General features: G+C 39.3%; 1 protein-coding gene across 8 annotated transcripts in view; it reads left to right on the plus strand.

Moving 5' to 3' along the window:
* SNX13 (sorting nexin 13) overlaps positions 1 to 25,034 on the plus strand; it is a 158,736-nt gene that overhangs the window by 58,072 nt on the left and 75,630 nt on the right. For 7 of the 8 annotated variants that reach the window (XM_073333775.2, XM_073333779.2, XM_073333776.2 and 4 more), the window contains 6 exons: positions 919 to 1,008; positions 7,247 to 7,368; positions 13,960 to 14,081; positions 14,260 to 14,361; positions 19,655 to 19,743; positions 20,666 to 20,749. In XM_073333775.2, the coding sequence (XP_073189876.1) occupies positions 919 to 1,008; positions 7,247 to 7,368; positions 13,960 to 14,081; positions 14,260 to 14,361; positions 19,655 to 19,743; positions 20,666 to 20,749 (609 nt within the window). Of the gene's footprint in view, positions 1 to 918; positions 1,009 to 7,246; positions 7,369 to 13,959; positions 14,082 to 14,259; positions 14,362 to 19,654; positions 19,744 to 20,665; positions 20,750 to 25,034 lie in introns of those variants that run through there. The other variant, XM_073333782.2, reaches the window with a different exon arrangement.

Raw genomic sequence — 25,034 nt, forward strand, 5'->3', positions numbered from 1 at the left:
TTTTTGTTTAAATTGCTACTTTGATCAATTTATGTGTGGACTAACCTTACTTGTAGAGCACTTTTCCCCCCCTTATAAATGACATTCCTATGACTGGTTTCAGAGTAGCAGCCATGTTAGTCTGTGTCCGCAAAAAGAACAGGAGGACTTGTGGCACCTTAGAGACTAACAAATTTATTTGAGCATAAGCTTTTGTGAGCTACAGCTCAGTCCTCACAACCTTCCCTGATGCTTTTACTACTGGTTTGTATATTGGTTGCTTGTGCATGTGTGTCCTCTTTTAAACTGTTAACTGGTCTGTGTACTGAAATTTTGTTGTGCAAAGTTTATATGCATTTTTATAGTACCCTATTTAACAAAGAAATCTTTATTTTTGATTTACAGGCTTTATGGGGTTTATTATATAATAGTTCAACATTCTTTTAAGTCATTTTCCAAATAAGTTTAATTTTGTATGCTCAACACAACACAGAGGGTGAAGTGATTTGCTCAGGGTTGCAGTTTCTAATGGTCAGGTACAAGTCACAGGTCTTTACTGTCAGTCCTGTCTTAATCACAGGCTATCCTGTCTCCTTTGACTATTATGACATTTCAAAGGAACCAATTTTTTCACCATATGGGCAGAGTTTTTCTAATATTAGTCCCTCAGCTCATTTCAGTACATAGTACAAGGGGTGGAGAGGGGTGGGTGTGTGTATCTCTCGTGTGTGTGTGTGTGTGTGTGTGTAAATATACACATACATAAGATATACATATTTTCAAATGATTTTATGTACTATATAACTAATGATTATAAGTGAAATACTGTAGTGTAGGATTTTTCATTAAGAAATATTCATATACCGTGAACAGTAGATGCAACAATTTTTATTCATAGTGAAGATCGGGTTAGTAAAATTGTCCTAATCTATTTTTAAGTGTACAGAAGAAATGAAATGTGAAGCCAGGCCTATTAAGATTGACAGAAGATTGACAGGTGCCAATATAATTGATGAACCTTTGCAACAAGTGAGTTTTAATATAAAATATTTGAATTTTTTTTCTTGTATTGGGTGTGGTATTTTTGTGGCCTTCATGACTAAAATATTTACATGATCCACAAAACGGGTAACTGTGTATGAATTGCAATAATTGAATACTACTTTAATATAAATTGCACAGTGCTAAACCCACTTGAAGACCATTCTAAATAACTCTAACAATTCCTGTCTCATTTACAGGTTGGAGAGCTCACTTTTAAAATATCAAACATTTTCTGTGTGGAAGACCTGAATTAAATTTTATACTTACATGGTGGCAGAATGTGTTGTTAAATCCTTAATTTTTACTTGAACTGTCTTACTTATTTGGCAGATTTTATTCAAAATGATTAATGTGGACAAATGCAGCATTTTCAGTTTGTCTTTTGAGTAGTGGTTATAGTCAACACAATAATGACTTGCAGATAGAACATTATTCACAATATTTAACAAGAAACAAGTCTAAGAGGTGTTCAGTTGAGCCTCCTTTGACATTTTTGTTTACTTATAGAACAAATATGACACGGGCAGTGGCATTGTAAGTTTCCCTACATTGCCTTGCCTATATGCCTCTACCCTAAGACGAAAGACTAAAGGTTTAAAAGAGTTCATTCAATCACTATAAGTAATCTAATCTTGGTCTTTTTAGTGAAGAAAGCAAAGAGTTAATTATAAGTTTATAACTGTCATAAACGGCATTTAAAGTGATTTATTATAAAATGTTACCGAATTATGTACATTTCACTTTTTAGAGCTTAGCTAAAGCATTGTTTTCTGCCCCCAAAAATGCTGGACATATTTAAAAAATATACTTGCTATAATAAACCTGAGATGCACAGGCTATCCTTCAGGCATCAGATTGCAAATATCTTGAATTCTGAATACAAACTCTCTGCTACAAACCCATAGTTGTTCTATAGCAATATGTTAAATACTCAGAATAAGGTTAAGCCTCTAGCATACCTTTGGTACTACCTACATAATTAACAATGTCATTTTCAGGAGGTTTTTTTTTTTTTTATTTAAGGTGACTTATTTTAAAAATGTTTGTTCTCCCAAAGTAAATTTAATGATAGCTGACATAGCCTAGGTATAACATACATCTCTTCAAAAGTTTTGGATCCTGTGCTTAATATTGAGTAGTGGCAACACAGGAAAAAAGGTGCCTGATTAAAAGTTTAGTTTTTACTTCTTCAAAAAAGTTATAACTGGTTTTCAAACCCCAGTACTAGCTCTCAAACTCTGTACAGCAAATAATTCTTAGAGAGTACTTACTTTATCTATATCCATTCCTCCCTAAAACGCATCTTTTAATGGTACTCTACAACTCACCATTCCCTATCTAAATTAGTACAAATTAGGTATTATGTATAGTACCAAACTAGTATGTTTCAAGATGCAGTTAAAATTGTCATCCTGATCTCTATCATATCAACTATACAATTTATGAGCATGTCTCTAATTTGGCCTTTTTTGCAGAAGGTTGAGAAGGTGAGGGGGCAACTTTGGAATCATTTGGAGTCCTCAAATTCCATGATTTCTTTCTATCTAGCTTTCAGCCAGGGTGTGGAGCATTTTCTCTAACTCCTTCTTTCCCCATCAATCCCTGCCCCCAGAATACTTTTGATTCTGGAGGGATGACCTATGGTGCTCCTTCCAAATTGCCTTTTTAAAAAAAAAAAAAAAGTTCCTTCTCTGTGAATATCTCCAGGACTTACCTCTACTTCGGCTCATAGTCATCTCATACAGAAAAAGTGAATTTGATGCTATTGTGTGTTTCAGTCCTGCTCAGAATCTTCATTTTTTTTTTTTTTATTGCTTGGGAAGTCTTCTGAACCACAGAACAGGCACTAGAGTTGTTTGTCTTCAGATTCAGGAAGGCAGCACTTAATCTGTTTACACTCTGTTCTATTTGGAAGTTATCTTTGCAACTATGTAGGCTTAGAAACTTTTTCAATTTTAAAAAAAAGCTCAAATTCTTTGTAAAGTTACTTAGTTCACCTTCATTCCCCTATATCCTTTATAGGAGCTGATAAATGAAACTTAATCCCTATCTTTCTCAGCTGTTGACTGACCATGGAGAAGTTCACTTGCAACAAAGCACAGTCAGGAAAAATTCACAACTTGGATTCTTTGTATGCCAAATCACTAAGTACTCTCAGAATTCTATTCCCAATGCTTAGCTTTCCATAGACAGCAAGGATTGTGTGCAACAGATAAATTGTATATCCTTCTGCCTCCTCTCTCTGATCTCCTTGCAAAATTCAGACTAAGCAAATTGCAGTTGAAGCACTCTTCAGTAATTCAGAAAGCTGCTTAGAAGGGAAAACTTAAGTGAGAGCTATTACCACCCTCACATGTACCTAACAGTTCTCAAATGTTGAGCCCAGGCTCAAGGCTGTCTTCACTTCCCCTTTCCATTGTCTGAGAGATGTTTTTATATCTATATTAAACCCTACTAAAAGTGTGTCTGTGTGTGTGGGGGGGGGGGGGGGGGAAGAGGTTTTACAAGATTAGTTGTGACCCTGGAATACTCATTTTGACATGGTATTTATTGCCAGCTTGCTGTGTTTTTATATATGTAAAGTAGGTGTCAGAATGTGATTGTTGTGGCTATGAAAATAGTTCTTGAATGATGATGCATTTATTAAAAATTATACTTGAATATTTCATAATATTTGTATTTATAGTTAAGGCTAAGATTTTGTCACGGATATTTTTAGTAAAAGTCATGGACGGGTCTCAGGCAAGAATGAAAAAGTCACAGAAGCCTGTGACCTGTCCCTGATGTTTACTAAAAATATCCATGATAAAATGAGGAGCCTGGGCAGCTGCAGGTAGGCTGGGAGCTCCAGGGTCCCCCTCTGCTGGCGGCTCCCAACTCCGGGGGTTCCCCCTGCTGCCAGGGAGGCTGGGAGCTCCGGGGGTCCCTCCTGCCGAAGAGCTGCGGGGGTCCCCCCTGCCGTCTGTGGTGGCAGAGAGCTCTGGGGGCCCCCTGCTGCCTGCAGTTTCTGGGAGTGGCAGGAGGTCGCCTGCCAGCAGGGGACCCTGTAGCTCCCAGCTGGGGGTGGTTGAAGTCTCGGAGGTCTTTGGAACTCACGGAATCTATGATTTCTGTGACCTCCATGACTAAATCGCAGCCTTATTTATAGTTTATGGATGTAGTTTGACTCCTGGCAATCTATCTCCTTTGTAAAAGTGCAAGGAGTCAATAAACTACAGTATAGAACTAGACCATTAAAAAGAATGGTGGCGGCTGCTCAGCATAAGTAAAGTAGTGTGAGCTTTGCAAGAGAGACAAATGGATTGCCACCTTTTGTTACTGTGTTTTTTCATGCAAAATCCATTACTTGCTATGAGTGCAGAGCTGATAGTATAAAAAGAGGAAACTTGCCAGTTTTTCACTCTTTAAATTTCTTGTTGAAATTGATATTCTCCCCATTGACACAATTTTTGCTATGATGATGCAGGGCAAAATCATACACTTTAGTACATGTTAAATCTTGTGCACTTGCCAAGTACTCCCACTAAGCATTATATGAAGATTTAAAGATTACAGTATGTCACGTTGTCTGTAGTGGCTCACAACCATAAGTGCTTACCTCTGGGCAGACACCACAAATTGGTGGTATGTTCTATAATTAGATTTTACCAAGCCAGTAACAAATGTGAACTCTTGGATCACTATATCAGTCTTACCATGGAGTCACAGGTTTCAGAGTAGCAGCCGTGTTAGTCTGTATTTGCAAAAAGAAAAGGAGTACTTGTGGCACCTTAGAGACTAACCAATTTATTTGAGCATAAGCTTTCATGAACTACAGCTCACTTCATCGGATGCATTCAGTATAAAATACAGTGGGGAGATTTATATACATAGAGAATATGAAACCGTACATGTTGTAACGAGAGTGATCACTTAAGGTGAGCTATTACCAGCGAGGAGGGGGGAACCTTTTGTAGTGGTAATCAAGGTTGGCCATTTCTAGCAGTTTACAAGAATGTCTGAGGAACAGTGGGGGGTGGGGAACACCCAGTCGGAGAACACTTCAATCTCCTTGGTCACTGGATTACAGACCTAAAAGTGGCAATTCTTCAACAAAAAACCTTCAAAAACAGACTCCAACAAGAGACTGCTGAATTGGAATTAGTTTGCAAACTGGATACAATTAACTTAAACTTTAATAGAGACTGGGAGTGGATGGGTCATTACACAAAGTAAAACTATTTCTCCATGTTTATTCCTCCCCACCCCCCCACCCCCCACCCCTCGCTGTTCCTCAGACGCTCTTGTCAACTGCTGGAAATGGCCCACTTTTATTATCACTACAAAAGGTTTCTCCCCACCCCCCCACCCCCGCTGGTAATAGCTCACCTTAAGTGATCGCGCTCCTTACAGTATGTATGGTTACACCCATTGTTTCATGTTCTCTCTATATATAAATCTCCCCACTGTATTTTCCACTGAATGCATCCAATGAAGTGAGCTGTAGCTCACGAAAGCTTGTGCTCAAATAAATTTGTTAGTCTCTAAGGTGCCACAAGTACTCCTTTTCTTCAAGGAGTCACAGTGATGGACGGTGGAGTCACTTCTTAACCTGTAGAGTCTATCTTGCCACCAAGACAAACTCAACTTACTGATAAATGGTCACTTACACCAAAAAATCACACAATATTTCAGTTGCTTCCAATCTCAAGAGACCAGTCACTTACCCCAGATCAAATGGTACCATAGATATTATACCAAAGACAAAGCTTGTAGCCAATCCTGTAGTAAACAATCTGAAGTTTTATTAACTAGGGAAGAGAAAGAAGAGGGGTGTGCGTGTGTATATATATATATGTGTGTGTGTGTATATACACACAAAGCAAGCAAATATGCACAAATGAGTTGCAATCTAAATTCTAAGAGTGACAGAGTTGTCGTGATCTGTCAATTCAAAGTGTCATTCAGGGCAAACCCAGGGGCAGCCCCTGGGGATCTCTGGCTGCAGTTTGGTGTCTCCGGCCATGTGAGTGTTCAAACCGCAGAAATGAAAAATCTTCACATCAGCGATTTTTATTTCTCTCCTCCAGCATTCAAAGCAATGGGATGAGTCCTTCTGTATGTACTTCTCCATGGTGGATGAAAGCTTTTTAATGGCTCAGTTAAATTTTGATTGTTGTCCTTGGTGGGCAGTTGGGGGATGGAATTCCCATGCTTGGGTTCACAAGTTCAGAGCAAACATTTAGAGAGTTATAAAGTAAAACTTACATATTTTCTTATTGCATGGAATGTGGACATTAGAAGTAAGATTAATGCATACAGCAATTTACAAGCATTTAATAATCTAAACATTAAATACATTCTTATAAGACTAATACCTATTTTAAGCAAAACTAACATAGAGCTGAACTGGTCTGGTCTCCAGCTATGAGTTTTTCAGTTCTTAGCTAATGCCTGCAGTCTTGGCAAGAGCCTCATCTGCCAGCATCACACCATGCCTTTAACCATGTCTACAACACACAGGTCATAGAGAACAAGAGTTATGATTTGCAGATTAAATATTTCTCCACCTTTCTGCAACCATAGGGCATGGTACTTATATGTCTGAGCCACAGCTATAATAGTGATGATTAGAGGCTGTGGTTTGCACATCCTTCCTTTTTGCGGGCAGTAGATCTCTGTAGTTGGTAAATCCACTGTGGGAACATCTCAACACCCCATTGCTCAAACAATATGGAGAGAGTAGCATTTTAGTTGCAAGGAATTGTGGAGTCCCGCTGCATAGCTTCTCTGCTTATCATTCCCCCAAGCCAAGCAGTACAATGGTGTTTCACTGTGTTTGGGGCCTACCACAACTGCAGGAAGTCTGAGAATTTCATGTAGTGGTGAGTAAATTTGCATAGTCTAAGGTATGTTTCATGTCTGTATAAGCATAACAATATATTGGTAAAAGCAAAGATTTCAGGGATTGTTTTTTGATGCTCAGCCTTGTCTCTGTATGTTTTGAAAGATGCCTTGGAGTTTTCACCATTGTAACAATAGAGAAGGGTGAATGTTAGTCAACAGTAGAGAGACTGAGTTAAACATAAACAACGTTGAGGTTAAGTTATCTGTATAGCGGTGTCTCAATCACCGTGATGTAAAGGATATGAGAGAGCATTCTTTATCATATGAACTTTAAATGACACAGCTATTGCATCTTCACACGCTAAAAGATATTTTGTATCCTTTTTTTAAATTTTAGGTAATCCAGTTTTCACTGAGGGACTATGTCCAGTACTGGTATTATACACTAAGTGATGATGAATCCTTTCTTCTTGAAATCAGGCAGGCTCTTCAAAATGCACTCATTCAGTTTTCTACTAGGTAAGACAATTTGTGTTTCTATAAACATGCGTTTAAGCCAGTACAAAATATCATCGGTAGATTGCAGTATAACAGCTGAAGTTTTAAAAAAAATATACCGATGCATACCGTGGAAACTGCAGCAGACTTTATATATACACAGAGAATATGAAACAATACCTCCTCCCACCCCATTGTCCTGCTGGTAATAGCTTATCTAAAGTGATCATCAGGTTGGGCCATTTCCAGCACAAATCCAGGTTTTCTCATCCTCCACCCCCCCACACAAATTCACTCTCCTGCTGGTGATAGCCCATCCAAAGTGACAACTCTTTACACAATGTGCATGATAATCAAGTTGGGCCATTTCCTGCACAAATCCAGGTTTTCTCACATCCCCCCACCCCCATACACACACAAACTCACTCTCCTGCTGGTAATAGCTCATCCAAACTGACCACTCTCCAAGTTTAAATCCAAGTTAAACCAGAACATCTGGGGGGGGGGGGGGGTAGGGTAGGAAAAAACGAGGAAATAGGCTACCTTGCATAATGACTTAGCCACTCCCAGTCTCTATTTAAGCCTAAATTAATAGTATCCAATTTGCAAATGAATTCCAATTCAGCAGTTTCTCGCTGGAGTCTGGATTTGAAGTTTTTTTGTTTTAAGATAGCGACCTTCATGTCTGTGATTGCGTGACCAGAGAGATTGAAGTGTTCTCCAACTGGTTTATGAATGTTATAATTCTTGACATCTGATTTGTGTCCATTTATTCTTTTACGTAGGGACTGTCCAGTTTGACCAATGTACATGGCAGAGGGGCATTGCTGGCACATGATGGCATATATCACATTGGTGGATGTGCAGGTGAACGAGCCTCTGATAGTGTGGCTGATGTTATTAGGCCCTGTGATGGTGTCCCCTGAATAGATATGTGGGCACAATTGGCAACGGGCTTTGTTGCAAGGATAAGTTCCTGGGTTAGTGGTTCTGTTGTGTGGTATGTGGTTGTTGGTGAGTATTTGCTTCAGGTTGCGGGGCTGTCTGTAGGCAAGGACTGGCCTGTCTCCCAAGATTTGTGAGAGTGTTGGGTCATCCTTTAGGATAGGTTGTAGATCCTTAATAATGCGTTGGAGGGGTTTTAGTTGGGGGCTGAAGGTGACAGCTAGTGGTGTTCTGTTATTTTCTTAGTTAGGCCTGTCCTGTAGTAGGTAACTTCTGGGAACTCTTCTGGCTCTATCAATCTGTTTCTTTACTTCTGCAGGTGGGTATTGTAGTTGTAAGAAAGCTTGACAGAGATCTTGTAGGTGTTTGTCTCTGTCTGAGGGGTTAGAGCAAATGCGGTTGTATCGCAGAGCTTGGCTGTAGACGATGGATCGTGTGGTGTGGTCAGGGTGAAAGCTGGAGGCATGCAGGTAGGAATAGCGGTCAGTAGGTTTCCGGTATAGGGTGGTGTTTATGTGACCATTGTTTATTAGCACTGTAGTGTCCAGGAAGTGGATCTCTTGTGTGGACTGGACCAGGCTGAGGTTGGTGGTGGGATGGAAATTGTTGAAATCATGGTGGAATTCCTCAAGGGCTTCTTTTCCATGGGTCCAGATGATGAAGATGTCATCAATATAGCGCAAGTAGAGTAGGGGCTTTAGGGGACGAGAGCTGAGGAAGCGTTGTTCTAAATCAGCCATAAAAATGTTTGCATACTGTGGGGCCATGTGGGTACCCATAGCAGTGCCGCTGATCTGAAGGTATACATTGTCCCCAAATGTGAAATAGTTATGGGTAAGGACAAAGTCACAAAGTTCAGCCACCAGGTTAGCTGTGACATTATCGGGGATAGTGTTCTTGACGGCTTGTAGTCCATCTTTGTGTGGAAAGTTGGTGTAGAGGGCTTCTACATCCATAGTGGCCAGGATGGTGTTATCAGGAAGATCACCGATGGATTGAAGTTTCCTCAGGAAGTCAGTGGTGTCTCGAAGGTAGCTGGGAGTGCTGGTAGCGTAGGGCCTGAGGAGGGAGTCTACATAGCCAGACAATCCTGCTGTCAGGGTGCCAATGCCTGAGATAATGGGGCGCCCAGGATTTCCAGGTTTATGGATCTTGGGTAGTAGATAGAATATCCCAGGTCGGGGTTCCAGGGGTGTGTCTGTGCGGATTTGATCTTGTGCTTTTTCAGGAAGTTTCTTGAGCAAATGCTGTAGTTGCTTTTGGTAACTCTCAGTGGGATCACAGGGTAATGGCTTGTAGAAACTCGTGTTGGAGAGCTGCCGAGCAGCCTCTTGTTCATATTCCGACCTATTCATGATGACAACAGCACCTCCTTTGTCAGCCTTTTTGATTATGATGTCAGAGTTGTTTCTGAGGCTGTGGAGGGCATTGCGTTCCGCATGGCTGAGGTTATGGGGCAAGTGATGCTGCTTTTCCACAATTTCAGCCCGTGCACGTCGGCGGAAGCACTCTATGTAGAAGTCCAGTCTGCTGTTTCGACTTTCAGGAGGAGTCCACCTAGAATCCCTCTTTCTGTAGTGTTGGTAGGGAGACCTCTGTGGATTAGTATGTTGTTCAGAGGTATTTTGGAAATATTCCTTGAGTCGGAGACATCGAAAATAGGATTCTAGGTCACCACAGAACTGTATCATGTTCGTGGGGGTGGAGGGGCAGAAGGAGAGGCCCCGAGATAGAACAGCTGCTTCTGCTGGGCTGAGAGTATAGTTGGATAGGTTAACAATATTGCTAGGTGGGTTGAGGGAACCATTGCTGTGGCCCCTTGTAGCATGTAGTAGTTTAGAAAGTTTAGTGTCCTTTTTCTTTTGTAGAGAAGCAAAGTGTGCGTTGTAAATGGCTTGTCTAGTTTTAGTAAAATCCAGCCACGAGGAAGTTTGTGTGGAAGGTTGTTTTTTTATGAGAGTATCCATTTTTGAGAGCTCATTCTTAATCTTTCCCTGTTTGCTGTAGAGGATGTTGATCAGGTGATTCCACAGTTTCTTTGAGAGCGTGTGGCACAAGCTGTCAGCATAGTCTGTGTGGTATGTAGATTGTAATGGATTTTTTACCTTCAGTCCTTTTGGTACGATGTCCATCTGTTTGCATTTGGAAAGGAAGATGATGTCTGTCTGTCTATCTGTACAAGTTTTTTCATGCAGTTGATAGATTTCCACTCCGTACGGCTAAATGCAGTGCCTTGCATAATGACAGGTTTCAGAGTAACAGCCGTGTTAGTCTGTATTCGCAAAAAGAAAAGGAGTACTTGTGGCACCTTAGAGACTAACCAATTTATTTGAGCATGAGCTTTCGTGAGCTACAGCTCACTTCATCGGATGCATGCCGTGGAAACTGCAGCAGACTTTATATATACACAGAGAATATGAAACAATACCTCCTCCCACCCCACTGTCCTGCTGGTAATAGCTTATCTAAAGTGATCATCAGGTTGGGCCATTTCCAGCACAAATCCAGGTTTTCTCACCCTCCACCCCCCCCACACACAAATTCACTCTCCTGCTGGTGATAGCCCTACCAGCAGGAGAGTGAGTTTGTGTGTGTATGGGGGGGGGGGGATGTGAGAAAACCTGGATTTGTGCAGGAAATAGCCCAACTTGATTATCATGCACATTGTGTAAAGAGTTGTCACTTTGGATGGGCTATCACCAGCAGGAGAGTGAATTTGTGTGGGGGGGTGGAGGGTGAGAAAACCTGGATTTGTGCTGGAAATGGCCCAACCTGATGATAACTTTAGATAAGCTATTACCAGCAGGACAGTGGGGTGGGAGGAGGTATTGTTTCATATTCTCTGTGTATATATAAAGTCTGCTGCAGTTTCCACGGTATGCATCCGATGAAGTGAGCTGTAGCTCACGAAAGCTCATGCTCAAATAAATTGGTTAGTCTCTAAGGTGCCACAAGTACTCCTTTTTATAGAGAATCAAGTGGTAGTGACAGTGATTTGAGGAAAGATTAATATCTGTATTTAATTTGCCTACATTTCAAAAGTAAGGGTTTTATTGCCAGTTACTCCTGGGGGAATTCTGCGCAATTGCACAATGCAGAATTTTACATTGTGCATGCAGAATTTCCTTTCCCCCACAGAAATGGGCTGCAGTGCTGCTAGCCACCATTGGGGCCAGTGGACTCAGCAGAGCCCAGCTTGCATATAGAAGACACTGCTGTGGGGAGGGAGAGGGAGCTAGAGGGTTCCTGGCTGCTGTAGTTCACAGCATGCCCTGAGGGAAGGAGAGGGTGGTGCGTAGGAAACTGTGTAAGCTTGGGACTGAGCATCAGGCTATTTCTCCCTCTGGATCCCTGCGCTCTGAGGGGGAGGGGAACGGGTGTCTGGGCAAGGGCGGGGGTGCCCACAGCTGGGCTTTGCGGAGGAGGGGTGCAGGTATCTCGGCTGGGGAACCCCAGCAGTTGGACTCTAGGGAGGAGGTGGTTCGGGTGTATTGGGGGTTCAGGTGGGCTTTGCGGGGGTGGGGTTGTGTGTGTCTGCCCCCACGGCTGGGCTGTTGGGGGGAGAAGGGGGAAGAGAAACAGGAACTGGGTTGTCATAGGGGTTTCTTTAACTCTCTACTCCTGGGGGAAATTTTGAGTGTGTCTGTATTGTTACAGACATACTTGCTGACAGGTATTTTTAAATAAATTATCAAAATAATTGAAACTGGCATGATTATGTAATGTTGTTTTGTCAAAATTTGCAGAATTTTAAAATATTGTGCACAGAATTTTTAATTTTTTTGGCACATAATGCCCACAGGAGTAGCCAATGGAGGTGAAAAATAATGTAGGGTGAACAGTGGGATGGAACTAGAATAATGGGTGAAATAGATGCGGAAAATTAGTCTTAATATCAAGAAGACGTCTTACCATTGAAATCTGTTAGGCTATAAGATAGTGGAAACTTGCAAATGCTGTCACTTGGGACGCTTAAAACCAGACTAAACAACACGGGAGGCTGTGTACTGTGGGAAATAATCCTGCATTTGCAGGAGATGGATTGCAGTTTGCTTCCATCTTTTAACTACTATGATTCTGTGCAATTACTTAATTGGTTTATTTTTACAGGGAGGGAAAAAATTCACAGATTTTTGAGCGCTATTTGGCTATAGGCAAAAAATGTAACAGCTTATAGGAGTGCTAATTAATTAGTTATGACTAGATTGACCTGCTTTGACGTTAAAGTAGAACTTGCTGTCCTTGTAAGATTGAGAAGATTGCATTTATTCATTTCTTATCTTTAAGAACTTTATTTCATAGAATTGGTGCAAAGCCATCAATAGGCTGTAACTCAAAAAAAAAAAAAAAAAAAAAAAAAAAGGCTGCTCAAGTTTGTTACAGTGGTTATAGCTTGGTATACAGCTGTTCTGTAGGTAGGTGGATGATTTTTTGGCATAATTCTTTGTTTTCTTCTTGGGAGATGCTTGTCAGAGGAATTAGGTAAGGCTGCCACCTAATGTTCTTTGTGTGATTATTAGGTACTTACTACAAGTGAACAATTTGGCTGCTGAGTCATAGCTTTGTTATACTCTTCAAGGTGTAATGCTTTCTATTCATATTTTCCCCCCAGTTCATGCTTCTAGACTAGACTTTGCTGTAGGCTCAACCATTTGTAAAGTTTCTTGCCTATCTTGGTGGGAAAGCTGTTCAGAAACCAAGGTGGTTTTACTTAAGAGTGTTGTAGTGGGGCCCTTTTAGGCAGAGTAGGTACCAAAGTAGTTTACTTTTGCTCTTTCAGTTAAGAAAGAACCCGTACTGGGAATGCCTAGCGAGGAGGAGCTGTGATTGCCTACCTCCTGCTTTACTAAAAGCAAAAGGGAGGAACTTCCTTCAGTCTACACAATTAGAAAGTGTTTTTTTCCCTAAGAGCACTAATGAAATGTTAATACATAAATATCATAAAATGGTGGCTGCTATTTTACCAAATGTATAATATGTCAGCAATATAACTGGCTCCCTCACAGTTCATGTGATTTTTTTTTTAAATGATTGCTTGTTTATAATATTGAACTTGCTTATAGCTAATGTGATTTCTAATATGATTACATATTGCAAGGTGTGAGAAGAAAATAATTTGGCAACATATTTTTCACAAGTAATGTCACAGATCTGTCTGAGAGGTCTATTAGTATTACACTGAGACACAGTACAAATGTTCAACCTTTGTTTTCTTATGCTTAGTACAATTTATGAAAAATGCAAATATGCTCATTTTTAACGTTCTGATGCAAATGTTGAAATTACTGTTGTACATTATACGTTATAGTTGATTTTGTAAATTCATTTATAGCATGTAAGAAATCCTACATTATTTAAGGTTTTTCTTGTCCTCCGTGTGTGGTGTTTTTGTTGATATAAAGCTTTCTAGTGTTGTACAATCAATCAATCTAAACATGGAAACATGTTTGAGTGTGTAGCCTTCTGTAGATCTTCCTGAGCTGATAAGTTACAGCAGGACCATACTGTTGATTGTTCATATAGTAATTGTATAGGCTTTCAGAAATGTAATACCAAATTATAATTCTCATGTCCTTAGATAACTACTGTTTACAATAGCATTAAAATAAATTAGTGTTTTATTCTGCTTTAAACATTTCTGTTGATGTATACTCTATTTTCTGTAAGATCAAAAGAAATGGACTGGCAGCCTTATTTCACCACACGACTTGTTGATGATTTTGCCACTCATCTTCGAGTATTCAGAAAAGCTCAACAAAGGATAACAGAAAAAGATGATCAAATGAAAGGTATTGCCATAATTTAAAATGCATTTGACTTTTTTGTTGTTGACCCTGCATAGCAAATTTCTCTATTCTATTTCTCTATTCACTTCATCCAAACGCTTTTTTTATTTGTATTCAATTACTGGTGACTTACAAAAGAGTCTTTCGTGTACACAAATATCTTCTAATGTCTTTTGTGTAGGTACAGCAGAAGACCTTGTAGATACATTCTTTAAGGTTGAAGTTGAAATGGAGAAGGAAGTCTGTCGTGATCTGGTCTGCACTTCTTCCAAAGATGAAGAAGGTTTTTCTAATGATTTTCTAAATGTTGTGTTGCTACATTAAGTTATGTTAGAAATGTTAGTTACAGCATCAGCCAATAACATGGAAGAGATTCAAAGCTAAGCTGGTAACTTTATTGCAACCAGTTATGACGTGATATTTCATATATTTCTTGATTGGTGCATATCAGTATTGTACTTTTAGTGGCAGTGACAATATATATAATGAGGGCTGAAAGAATTTGACGGAAATGTGACTGTATTCAATTTCATGGTATCCCTTTATAGGTGGTGGTGGGAGGAGGGAGAGGCTAGTTAATTCTACATCTAATATCAGACCATCATCTGATTGAGGAAACAAGGATCTGTTTTGTTTAAAAAAAAATAAAAAATGAATAATAGTTTCAAGAAATTTTATGCTATTAATAGTACAGTTACTGCCTGATCTCCCTGGGCAATTTATTCCAGTGCTTAACTATCCTGACAATTAGGAAGTTTTTCCTAATGTCCAACCTAAGCCTCCCTTGCTGCAATTTAAGCCCATTGCTTCTTGTGCTATCCTCAGAGGTTAACAAGAACAGTTTACCTCCCTCCTCCTTGTAACAACCCTTTATGTACTTGAAAACTGTTATCATGTCCTGCCCTCAGTCTTCTGTTCTCCTGCCTAAATGAAACCAGTTTTTAAAATTTTTCCTCCTAGGTTGTGTTTCTAGACTTTTAATCATTTTTGTTGCTCTTCTCTGGGCTTTCTCCAGATTCCCCACATCTTTCCAGAAATGTGGCACCCAGAACTGGGCACAATACTCCAGTTGAGGCTATATCAGCATTGAATAGATTCTTGTGTCTTGCTTACAACACTCCTGCTAATACATCCCAGAATGTTTGCTTTTTTTGCAACAGTGTTACACTGTTGACCTGTATTTAGCTTGTGATCCACTGTGACCCGCAGATCCCTTTCTGCAGTACTCCTTCATAGGCAGTGATTTTCCATTTCGTATGTGTGCAACTGATTGTTCCTTCCTAAGTGGAGTACTTTGCATTTGTCCTATTTACTTCAGACCATTTCTCCAGTTTGTCCAGATCATTTTGAATTTTAATCCTATCCTCTAAAGCAGTTTTGTATCATCCACAAGCGTAGTAAGTGTACTCTCTCTATGCTGTTATATAAATCATTGATGAAGATGTTGAACAGAACTGGACCCAGAACTGATCCTTGTGGAACCCCACTCTATATGCCCTTCCAGATTGGCTGTGAACCACTGATAACTACTCTCTGGGAATGGTTTTCCAACCAGTTATGAGTAGTTCCATCTAGGCCAGCCGTCCCCAAACTTTTGAGGGTTGCGTCTCCCCGGAGCTGGGGCCGGGAATGGGGCTGCAGCTGGGGTGGAGTGAGGGGGATGGGAGTAAGAGGGTTGCAGCTGGGAGCGGGTCTGAGGCCGGGGCTGCGGTCAGGTGCAGCTCCACTCCTGGCCTTGCCTCCAGCCTTGGTCCTGGGCTGGGAATGGAGCCATGGCCAGTGGCGGAGGCTGGGGGCTGGCATGGGGCCAGGAGCGGAGCTGCGCTGCGTTTGGGTGTGAGGCCAGGCGTGAGGTCGGGAGGCAGGAATGCGGCTGCAAATGTAGAGAGGCTGGGTGGTGCTCCTTCCCCGCCGTGCACCTATGGGCATTGCTCCCCGCCCCCCAAAGGGGTGCGTGCCGCACACTTCGGGAACCTCTGATCTAGGTTGTATTTCCTTAGTTTGTTTATGAGATGGTCTTGAGAGACTGTATCAAAAGCCTTACTAAAGTCAAGATATACCACATCTACTGCTCTCTCCCCTCTTCCCCCCTGGCGACAAGACTTGTTACTCTGTCAAAGAAAGCTATCAGGTTTGTTTGACATGGTTTTTTCTCTTGACAAATCCATGCTGGCTGTTACTTATCACCTTATTATATTCTAGTGTTTGCAAACTGATTGCTTAATTATTTGCCCCACTATCTTTCTGGATACAGAAGTTAAGATGACTGGTTTGTAATTCCTTGAGTTGTCCTTATTTCCCTTTTTGTAGATTGGCAGTGCTTTTTCCCATTTTCCAGTCCTCTGTAATCTCTCCCGTCTTCCAAGACTTTTTGAAGATAATCTCTAGGTTCAGATACCTCCTCAGTCATCTCCTTGAGTATTCTAGGGTGTATTTCATCGGGCCCTGGTGACTTGAAGACTCTAACTTGTCAAAGTAATTTTTAACTTGTACTTTTCCTGTTTTAGCCTCTGATCCTACCTCATTTTCACTTGCATTCACTTTGTTAGATGTCCAATTGCTACTAATCTGTTTGGTGAAAACTGAAACACAAAAGTCATTTAGCACTTTTGCCATTTCCTCCTCCTCCTCCTCCCACATTGAGTAAGGGGCCTACCCTTTCCTTGGTCTTCCTATTGCTTCTAATGTATTTGAAGAATATTTTCTTGTTACCTTTTGTGTGTTTAGGTAGTTTAATCTTGTTTTATGCCTTAGCCTTTCTAATTTTGTCCCTACATACTTGTGTTGTTTGTTTATATTCATTCTTTGTAATTTGATCTAGTTTCTACTTTTTGTAGGACTCGCTTTTGAGTTTCAGATCATTGAATATCTTCTGGTTAAGCCCAGGTGGTCTCTTACCGTACTTCCTATCTTTCCGATAAAGTGGGATAGTTTGCCCTTAATAATGTCTCTTTGAAAAACTGCAAACTCTCTTGAAATGTTTTTCCCCTTAGACTTCCTTCCCATGGGATCTTAATGACCAACTCCCTGAGTTTGCTCAAGTCTGCCTTCTTGAAATCCATTATCTTTATTGTTCTGTTTTCCCTGATTCCATTGCTTAGAATCGTAAATGCTACCATTTCATGTTTGCTTTCACTCAAGCTGCCTTCCACTTTCAAATTCTCAACCAGTTCCTCCCTATTTGTCAAAATCAAATCTAGAACAGCCTCTCCCTTAGTAGCTTTCTCCACCTTCTGAAATAAAAAAAAAATGTCTCCAATACATTCCAGGAACTTGTTGGATGATCTGTGCCCTGCTGCATTATTTTCCCGACAGATGTCTGAGTAGTTGAAGTCCCCCATCAACACCAAGTCCTGTGCTTTAGATGATTTTGTTAGTTTTTTTTTTTTTAAAAACAAATCATCCACCTCTTCTTCCTGGTTAGGTGGTCTGTAGTAGACACCTACCATGAAATCACCCTTGTTTTTTACCCCTTTTATCCTTACCCAGAGACTGTCAATAAGTCTGTCTTCTATTTCCATCTCAAACTCAGTCGGAGTGTGTATATTTTTGATATATAAGGCAACACCTCCTCCCTTTTTTCCTGCCTGTCTTTCCTGAGCAAGCTGTACCCTTCTATACCAATATTCCAGTCATGTATATTAATCTGTGATGCCAACTTGTTATACCAATAAAATAAAAAACAGCAGGATCTTATTAAAGGGGAAAAGGCAAAATGCCAAATTTATTGTGAATACAGAAAGAATCATAGTAAGCAGTTAGTTATAGCTATAACATTCCATTCAATTTCATATTTATTCACGCATTCATTCATACACACACGCACACACAGGTTCTGCAAGGTTGTTATGCTAGTTACCAGCCTTAGAGTTGCTTGTGCCAAGCCACTGGTCAGGTGGCCTGGACACGAGGATGGAGCAGGGCCTTGTCAGATGCACATCTGACGCTCTTGGAGGTTGGTTTGCAGAATCAGACCTCAAAGTTCTGAGTTTCTAGAGTCCATTTTTATAGGAATTTCTTCCTATGCCAGTCTATGGGAATTGCTTCATCATGCTGTTGCTGAATCAATCAGCAGATGGCACATTCCTGACTGCTCCGTGCTGCCAGATGTTATCTTGTTCTTCGGTTCTCCCATTCTTGAGGCTGTTGGGTGGATTCCTGTCTGCCCGCTGGGGGTCCTCTGGTTGTTTCCACTTGACGCCTTCTTCAGCTGATAGACACTGGATTCTTAGGCTGGCACCTCCCTGATCATTCAGTTATTATCCACACCAAGCATCCATCCACAAACATCCTCTATCTCTATTTTAATCACAATTGTTAACAAAGCGAGATAAATACAACAAAAGTGTGGGGAGTCTCTGTGTGCTGTTTCTGTTGTTACAAAGTATTTCTTTGAGAACAGACTCTGTCTTAGGATGTACTAACACAATTAGCAGCTTGTAAGTTGCACACAGAGAGGGAGAGAAACAGTACCAAAAACCAAGAAACCTCTTAATTAGTAATACCCTGGAATTTAAACTGTGGGGAATCAAACTCATTTGTGATTTTAATACAGAACTTTTAATATGATCCAACAAACCGTGTTTATTAACTAGCATTTCAAATTCTTCCTGCTTATTTCCCATACTTCTTGCATTAATATATAGACATCTAAGATACTGATTTGATTTCCCTGCACGTTATCTCCTGTCTCTCCCTTATCCCTGCTATAACGGCTCATGATCTCCCCCAGATTCCAACCCTTCTCCCAGGTCTCCGTGTTTTTTGACTTACCTGTGGGTTTTTATCACCTGCCCCCATCGAACTTCGTTTAAAGCCCTCCTCACTAGGTTAGCCAGTCTGTATCCAAATAAGCTCTTCCCCTTCCTCGATAAGCAGATCCCATCTCTGCTTAGCAGCCCTTCTTCCCAGAACAGCATCTCATGGTCAAGGAAGCCTAAGCCCTTCTGTCAACTCCATCCTCGCAGCCAGGCATTCTCTTCCAGGTTCACGTCTCTGCTCTGTCTGATTCAGAGCAGGGGTTTGAATCAGGGTGTCCCCACATAAGTGGTCCTGACCACTGGATCATTAGCTATTCTGGGTCTTTCTCTCATATCCTGGACCTGACAAACTTCCCAACAAAAGTTTAATGGAAACTGATTCATTCCTGCGAAGAGTTTGTTTCAGCTAGCTTGCCTTTTCCAACAAAAAATGTTTTGTTTGAAAAAAAATCCTGAAGTGCTCTATGCGTAAGTATGAAAAAAATGCACTGAAGGGGAGTAGCTGCTTCTGTGAAAGTTAAGAGAATGCACACATCCATTCTAGTCAATATATATAAAATCAGTAAAGTCATTTACAGCCTAGATTAAGTCAGTCAGGAATTACTGCATTGTAAGATTTGAAGACAGATACATATCTTCATATAAAATAGAAAAACAAAACTTAAAAGTTTGAGCATCATTGAAAAGTATATTTAATGCTGTCAAATTCAGTCCATAAACTAAAGCTTTTTTTGTTACATGAGAATAATGGGAAGGAACATGTAGTGTTGTCACTACTCTATATTGGATTGATATTTTGTTATTGTTTTTCCCTAGGATTCCTAAGGGATCTGTGTGAGGTGTTACTGTATTTATTGCTACCTCCTGGAGACTTCCAGAACAAGATCATGCGATACTTTGTCAGGGTAAATTTTAGGATTTATATTTCACCCTAAGATTTCCAGTCGTATATAGTATAAAAGAGATTTAGATATAGGTCACTTATTTTATGTGTTGTATAAAATGCAATCATCAGCTATTATATTAATACCAGATGATACTTTTCAACATAATAGGTTAGATACATGTTTCATATGGAGGTGTTGACTTTTTATATGACATTGGTGAACAATTCTAGATGACATTTGTTAGAGATATGAGTGACTTTTGGATGTGCAATAGTCACTGTTAAAAAGTCAATATTTACCTACTGATATCACTCAGTGGTTTGTGTGATACTGTAACTCTGATATACTTAAAATGGAAAATAACTGAGACTGTAGATACTATAGAAGGTAAATGTTTTTCAATGGTCACCATTGTATTCTTGTCCGACTAATACTAAAGTTCTTAAAATCTTATGGGGATGAGTGTTTCATTTGTCGTATTTCTCTAAGGATCCTATTGCGTGGGTCTTAGCCCAAAAAAAGCTTATCCCCAAATAAATTTGTTAGTCTCTAAGGTGCCACAAGGACTCCTCATTGTTTTTGCTGGTACAGACTAACACGGCTACCACTCTGAAACCTGTGATATCTAGGTTGTCTTCCTTGAGGTCAGTTTCTGTACTGGGCACACAGCAGACTAAGAGAGCTAACATTCTTTATTTATCACAAGAATTTACCTTTGGGTGGGGAGAGTGAGTTCTGAGAAATAAATCTAATTTTCTAAATTATTTGTTTCAGAATTTGTTTTTAAGTTTGTTCTTAATATGCTTGAAGTTTCACTTGTTACTCAAATAGAAGCTTTACGTTGAATTCATAGTAAAATTTGATAGTTTTTTGAGTAAACTATTTGTCATTTTTTAGATACAAAGGACAGATTTCAATTGTATTACATTTCATTTTTCAGGAAATCCTCGCCCGAGGAATTCTTCTTCCATTAATAAACCAGCTCAGTGATCCTGATTATATTAATCAGTATGTCATATGGATGGTAAGCTTTTTAGTGCTTCAGTAGTATTTCAAGAATATTCATCTGTAAGCACATTCCTATTCTCTTTTCCTATGCTCTCTAAGCATGGTTGGTTTAGCGGAAATACAATTTGTAATAGTACATCATTAGAGTAAAAGGGGTAGTGATGCTATCGTTGATGTTGCATAAGAATTCCCATTCTAATCCCCTGCTTTGGTGGTTTTATGACTTTCTCAAACTTTGTTTTTTCAGGATGATAGTTTCTAAGCTTGCTCTCTACCTGCTGGTGAACTTTTAAAAAAAGTTTGAGTAAAAGCTGAGTACAATCAAACTAAGGAGGAAAGTAATTTGTCTTCAAGAATTTATTTTTCATGATTTTTATAGTGAAGTGCAGGGGTCAGCAATGTGTCTGTACACGGACACAAGTGTCTGTGGTAAAAATGTTGAGGACTATGTTAATTTTTCAAAAAAATTGAATGACTGAATGACATAATTGCCCCACCCCATGTCTGTCACTAAGTACGGTAATTTTGTCAAGTGTCCATTGCACAACATGGTGGTGTCGACCCCTGGTAAAATGTTTTGAGAGGTCTAGTTCTGCAGTAGTCAGTATTTCTTGTGGAAATGTCTTAATTAAAAAATGCTTGTGAGAGTTGCATCAAAAATTTAGTTTTGGATTGGAATAGACACGACACATCTTAAATCACACTTTGCACATTCACAATACTTTCCTAATCGTGATGCACAGCTAAGGAAGTCTGCACTTGCACACAACACAGTGAAACATTTAGTTGTGAGCTGATATATAATTTAACATGCATCCTGCTGTGAGGTTAAAGCTGCACAGTTCCTAAGGCTCACAGTAGAGAGGTCACCTAAATTATGCACAAAAGGGCAGAGGTAAAGTGCATATGTAACCTTATACTTTTTGTTTCTTGACTTTTAAGTGTTTAACTGCAACTTTAATGTTCTCAATCATTTTTAATGGAATGAGAGTAGACACATTTTTTATGGAGCGACAGAATTTGGTTGGTGGAAAACTATATTTTTAAGAATTTTGGGAATTGTTTTAGCCTTACATGGAAGATAAAAACAGTAACATTAGATCATAATACTATGATAAAGATGAATTCAGTAACTTATCAGTGATTCTCATAGCATGTCTCCAAATGAAGTAGTTTTCTTAAGGGCTTTAAGAATGACAGATGAAACAAAAACTAACAGCAGTTCAAGTACATTAGAAGCAGTCAGCCTGCAAAACCATCAGTGGGGCCACTGGATGATTGAAATGCTAAAGGAGCACTCAAGGGAGACGGTCGTTGCAGAGAAGCTAAATTAATTCTTTGCATCAGTCTTCACTGCAGAAGATTTGATGGAGATTTCCACACTTGAGCAGTTCTTTTTTGGTGACACACATGAGGAACTGTCCCAGATTGATATATCGTTCAAGGTGGTTTTGGAACAAATTGATAAATTAAACAGTAATAAGTCACTAGAACCAGAAGTAACTCAAATATGAAATTGCGGAACTACTGATTGTGGTATTTAACCTGTTGCTTAAATCAGCCTCTGTACCTGGTGACTGGAGGATAGCTAATGTAACAATGATTTTTAAAGAACGCTAGACGGGCCATCTAGACAATTACAGGCTGGTAAACCTAACTTAAGTACTAAGAAATTGGTTGAAACTATAGTAAAGAACAGAATTATCAGGTACATAGATGAAAACAACATGTTGGAGAAGTCTCACAAAATTAGTCTCTTTTGTAAAGGGAAATCATGCCTCACTAATATATAAGAATTCTTTGAGGGTATCAACTAACATGGACAAGGGTGATCCAGTTGATATAGTGTACTTGGACTTTCATAAAGCCTTTGACAAGGTCCCTCATCAAAGTCTTTTAAGCAAAGATATTAAAAGATGATAAAAGATATTACCTCACTCACCATGTCTCTCTAATAATATGGGACAAACATGGCTACAACACCACTTCATACTTAAGCAAAGTAAGCAGTCATGGAATAAGAAGGAAGGTCCTCTTATGTATCAGTAACTGGTTAAAAGATAGAAAATAAATGATAGGAATAAATGGTCAGTTTTCACAATGGAGAGAGATAAATAGCATAGATATTAGATATATAGATCCTCAAGGATCTATACTGAGATCAGTGCTGTTCAACATATTTATAAAAGATGTAGAAAAGGGGTAAACGGTGAGGATACAAAAGTACACAAAATAGTTAAGTCCAAAGCTGACGTGATGAGTTACAAAGGGATCTCACAAAATTGGGTGACTGGGCAACAAAATTTCAAATGAAATTCAGTGTTGATAAATGCAAAGTAATGCATATTGGAAAACGTAGTCCCAGCTATACATGTAAAATGATGAGGTCTAAATTAGCTGTTACCACTCAAGAAAGAAATCTTGCAGTTATGGTGGATAGTTCTGTGAAAACATCTGCTCAGTGTGAAGTAGCAGTCAAAAAAGCTAACAGAATGTTTGGAATCTTTAGGAAAGGGAAAGATAAGACAGAAAATATCATCATGCCACTATATAAATCAAGGGTACTCTCTATTCCTACTCAAGATTCTCCTGTTTATGCATCGCAGGACTGTATTAGTTATTTTGGCCACAGCGTCACACTGGGAGAGTTCATGTTCAGCTTATTTATCTACCATGACACTAAATTTCTTCAATGGCACTGCTTCCCAAAACATAGTCTGTCACCCTGTAAGTATGGCCTGAATTCTTTGTTCCTAGATATATGCATTTACGTTTAGCTGTATTAAAATACACATTGTTTGCTTGGTAAACTGGATGCAAGCGATCAAGAGTGTTCTGCATTAGTGACCTGTTCTCTTCGTTATTTAGCACTCCCCCAATTTTTGTGTTATCTGCAAACTTTATCAGTGATGATTTTTGTTTTTTTCTGGCAATAGATAAAAAAGTTAAATAGTGTAGGGCCAGGAACTGATCCCTATGGGACCCAACTGAGAAAACATCTGCTCAGTGGTGATGATTTCCCTGTTTACAATTACATTTTGAGACTTATCAGTTAGTCAACTTTTAATTCATAAAATGTATACCATGTTAATTTTATATCATTCTAATTTTTTATCAAAATGTCATGTGGTACAAAGTCAAAGTATGTCAACACTATTACCTTTTTCAATTACATGTATAATCACATTAAAAAAATCAAGTTAGTTTGATGAGATCCATTTTCCATAAACCTATGTTGATTGACATTAATTATATTCTCCTCCTCTAATTCTTTGTTAATCGAATAACGTATCTGCCACTCCATTATCTTGCCCAGAGTTGATGTTAGGCAGAAAGGCCTATATTATAAATTGTCTGAAATCAGACTCTTTCCAAATAAGTATTTCCAGAAAATAAGTAAATGGCATGCTTTCTGAGAAATTTTGATTTGTTTAGATTCCAATCAGGTTAAAAAGATGAATTTCCAATTTCTGAGACCAAAGTTGTGCTCCCCACTTTCTGATAGAGTTAGAAAGCCCATCCATGGGATTTTATTAACTTCAAAATGTTTTTACTCTTGATTATGATGGAAGTTCATGATGGATGTTTGTTCCACTCAGTAAGGTGTCATCTATGAAGACAGACAGCTTTAAATGAAAATCTTCCTGAGCTTGTCTTCCACGCTACACACGTTACACACACACACACACACAACAATACATTAAAGTTCCAAAGTCACACGCTGAAAAGTTAAGAAATGTCAATATTAAGGTTGCTTGCATATGAATTATGACAGTGTTTAGTTTCATGATCACATACTGTTGTTCTACAGCACCCCACATAGCTCAGTGCACAGAATGGATGGTATTCACACCTATGTAGCTATTCAATATCTTTTTATTTTTTTCAGTTATTGAACTCCTTGTTCAATTCATGGTTCCATGCTTCGTTTACTGCATGCTATTCAAAACCTGTGCTTAAGACAGAATTATTAATTTCCTCATGGACTTTTCTGGGGTGCTCATCGCAATAGCATTCAAGTGCATCACAAACATTATTTCATTTCTTTTCACGATACCCTTGTGAGATGAGGTGGTATTACTATCTCCATTTTATAGATGGAGAGTAGCGGCACAAAGAGATTAAGGTCAAAAATAGAATAGCTTGGAATGGAAATTCTGGTTCCCATGGGAATTCTGACACTTTGAAAGATATCGCATTCTGATTCAGAACAAAAATCTGAAATTTCTGGCAAAATGAAAATTAAAAAATGCAATTAGGGACCATCAAGACGTTTTGTTTAGTGTCAAAATGCAACTTTT

The sequence above is a fragment of the Lepidochelys kempii genome, chromosome 2, assembly GCF_965140285.1.
Source record: "Lepidochelys kempii isolate rLepKem1 chromosome 2, rLepKem1.hap1, whole genome shotgun sequence".
Taxonomy (NCBI): Eukaryota; Metazoa; Chordata; order Testudines; family Cheloniidae; genus Lepidochelys; species Lepidochelys kempii.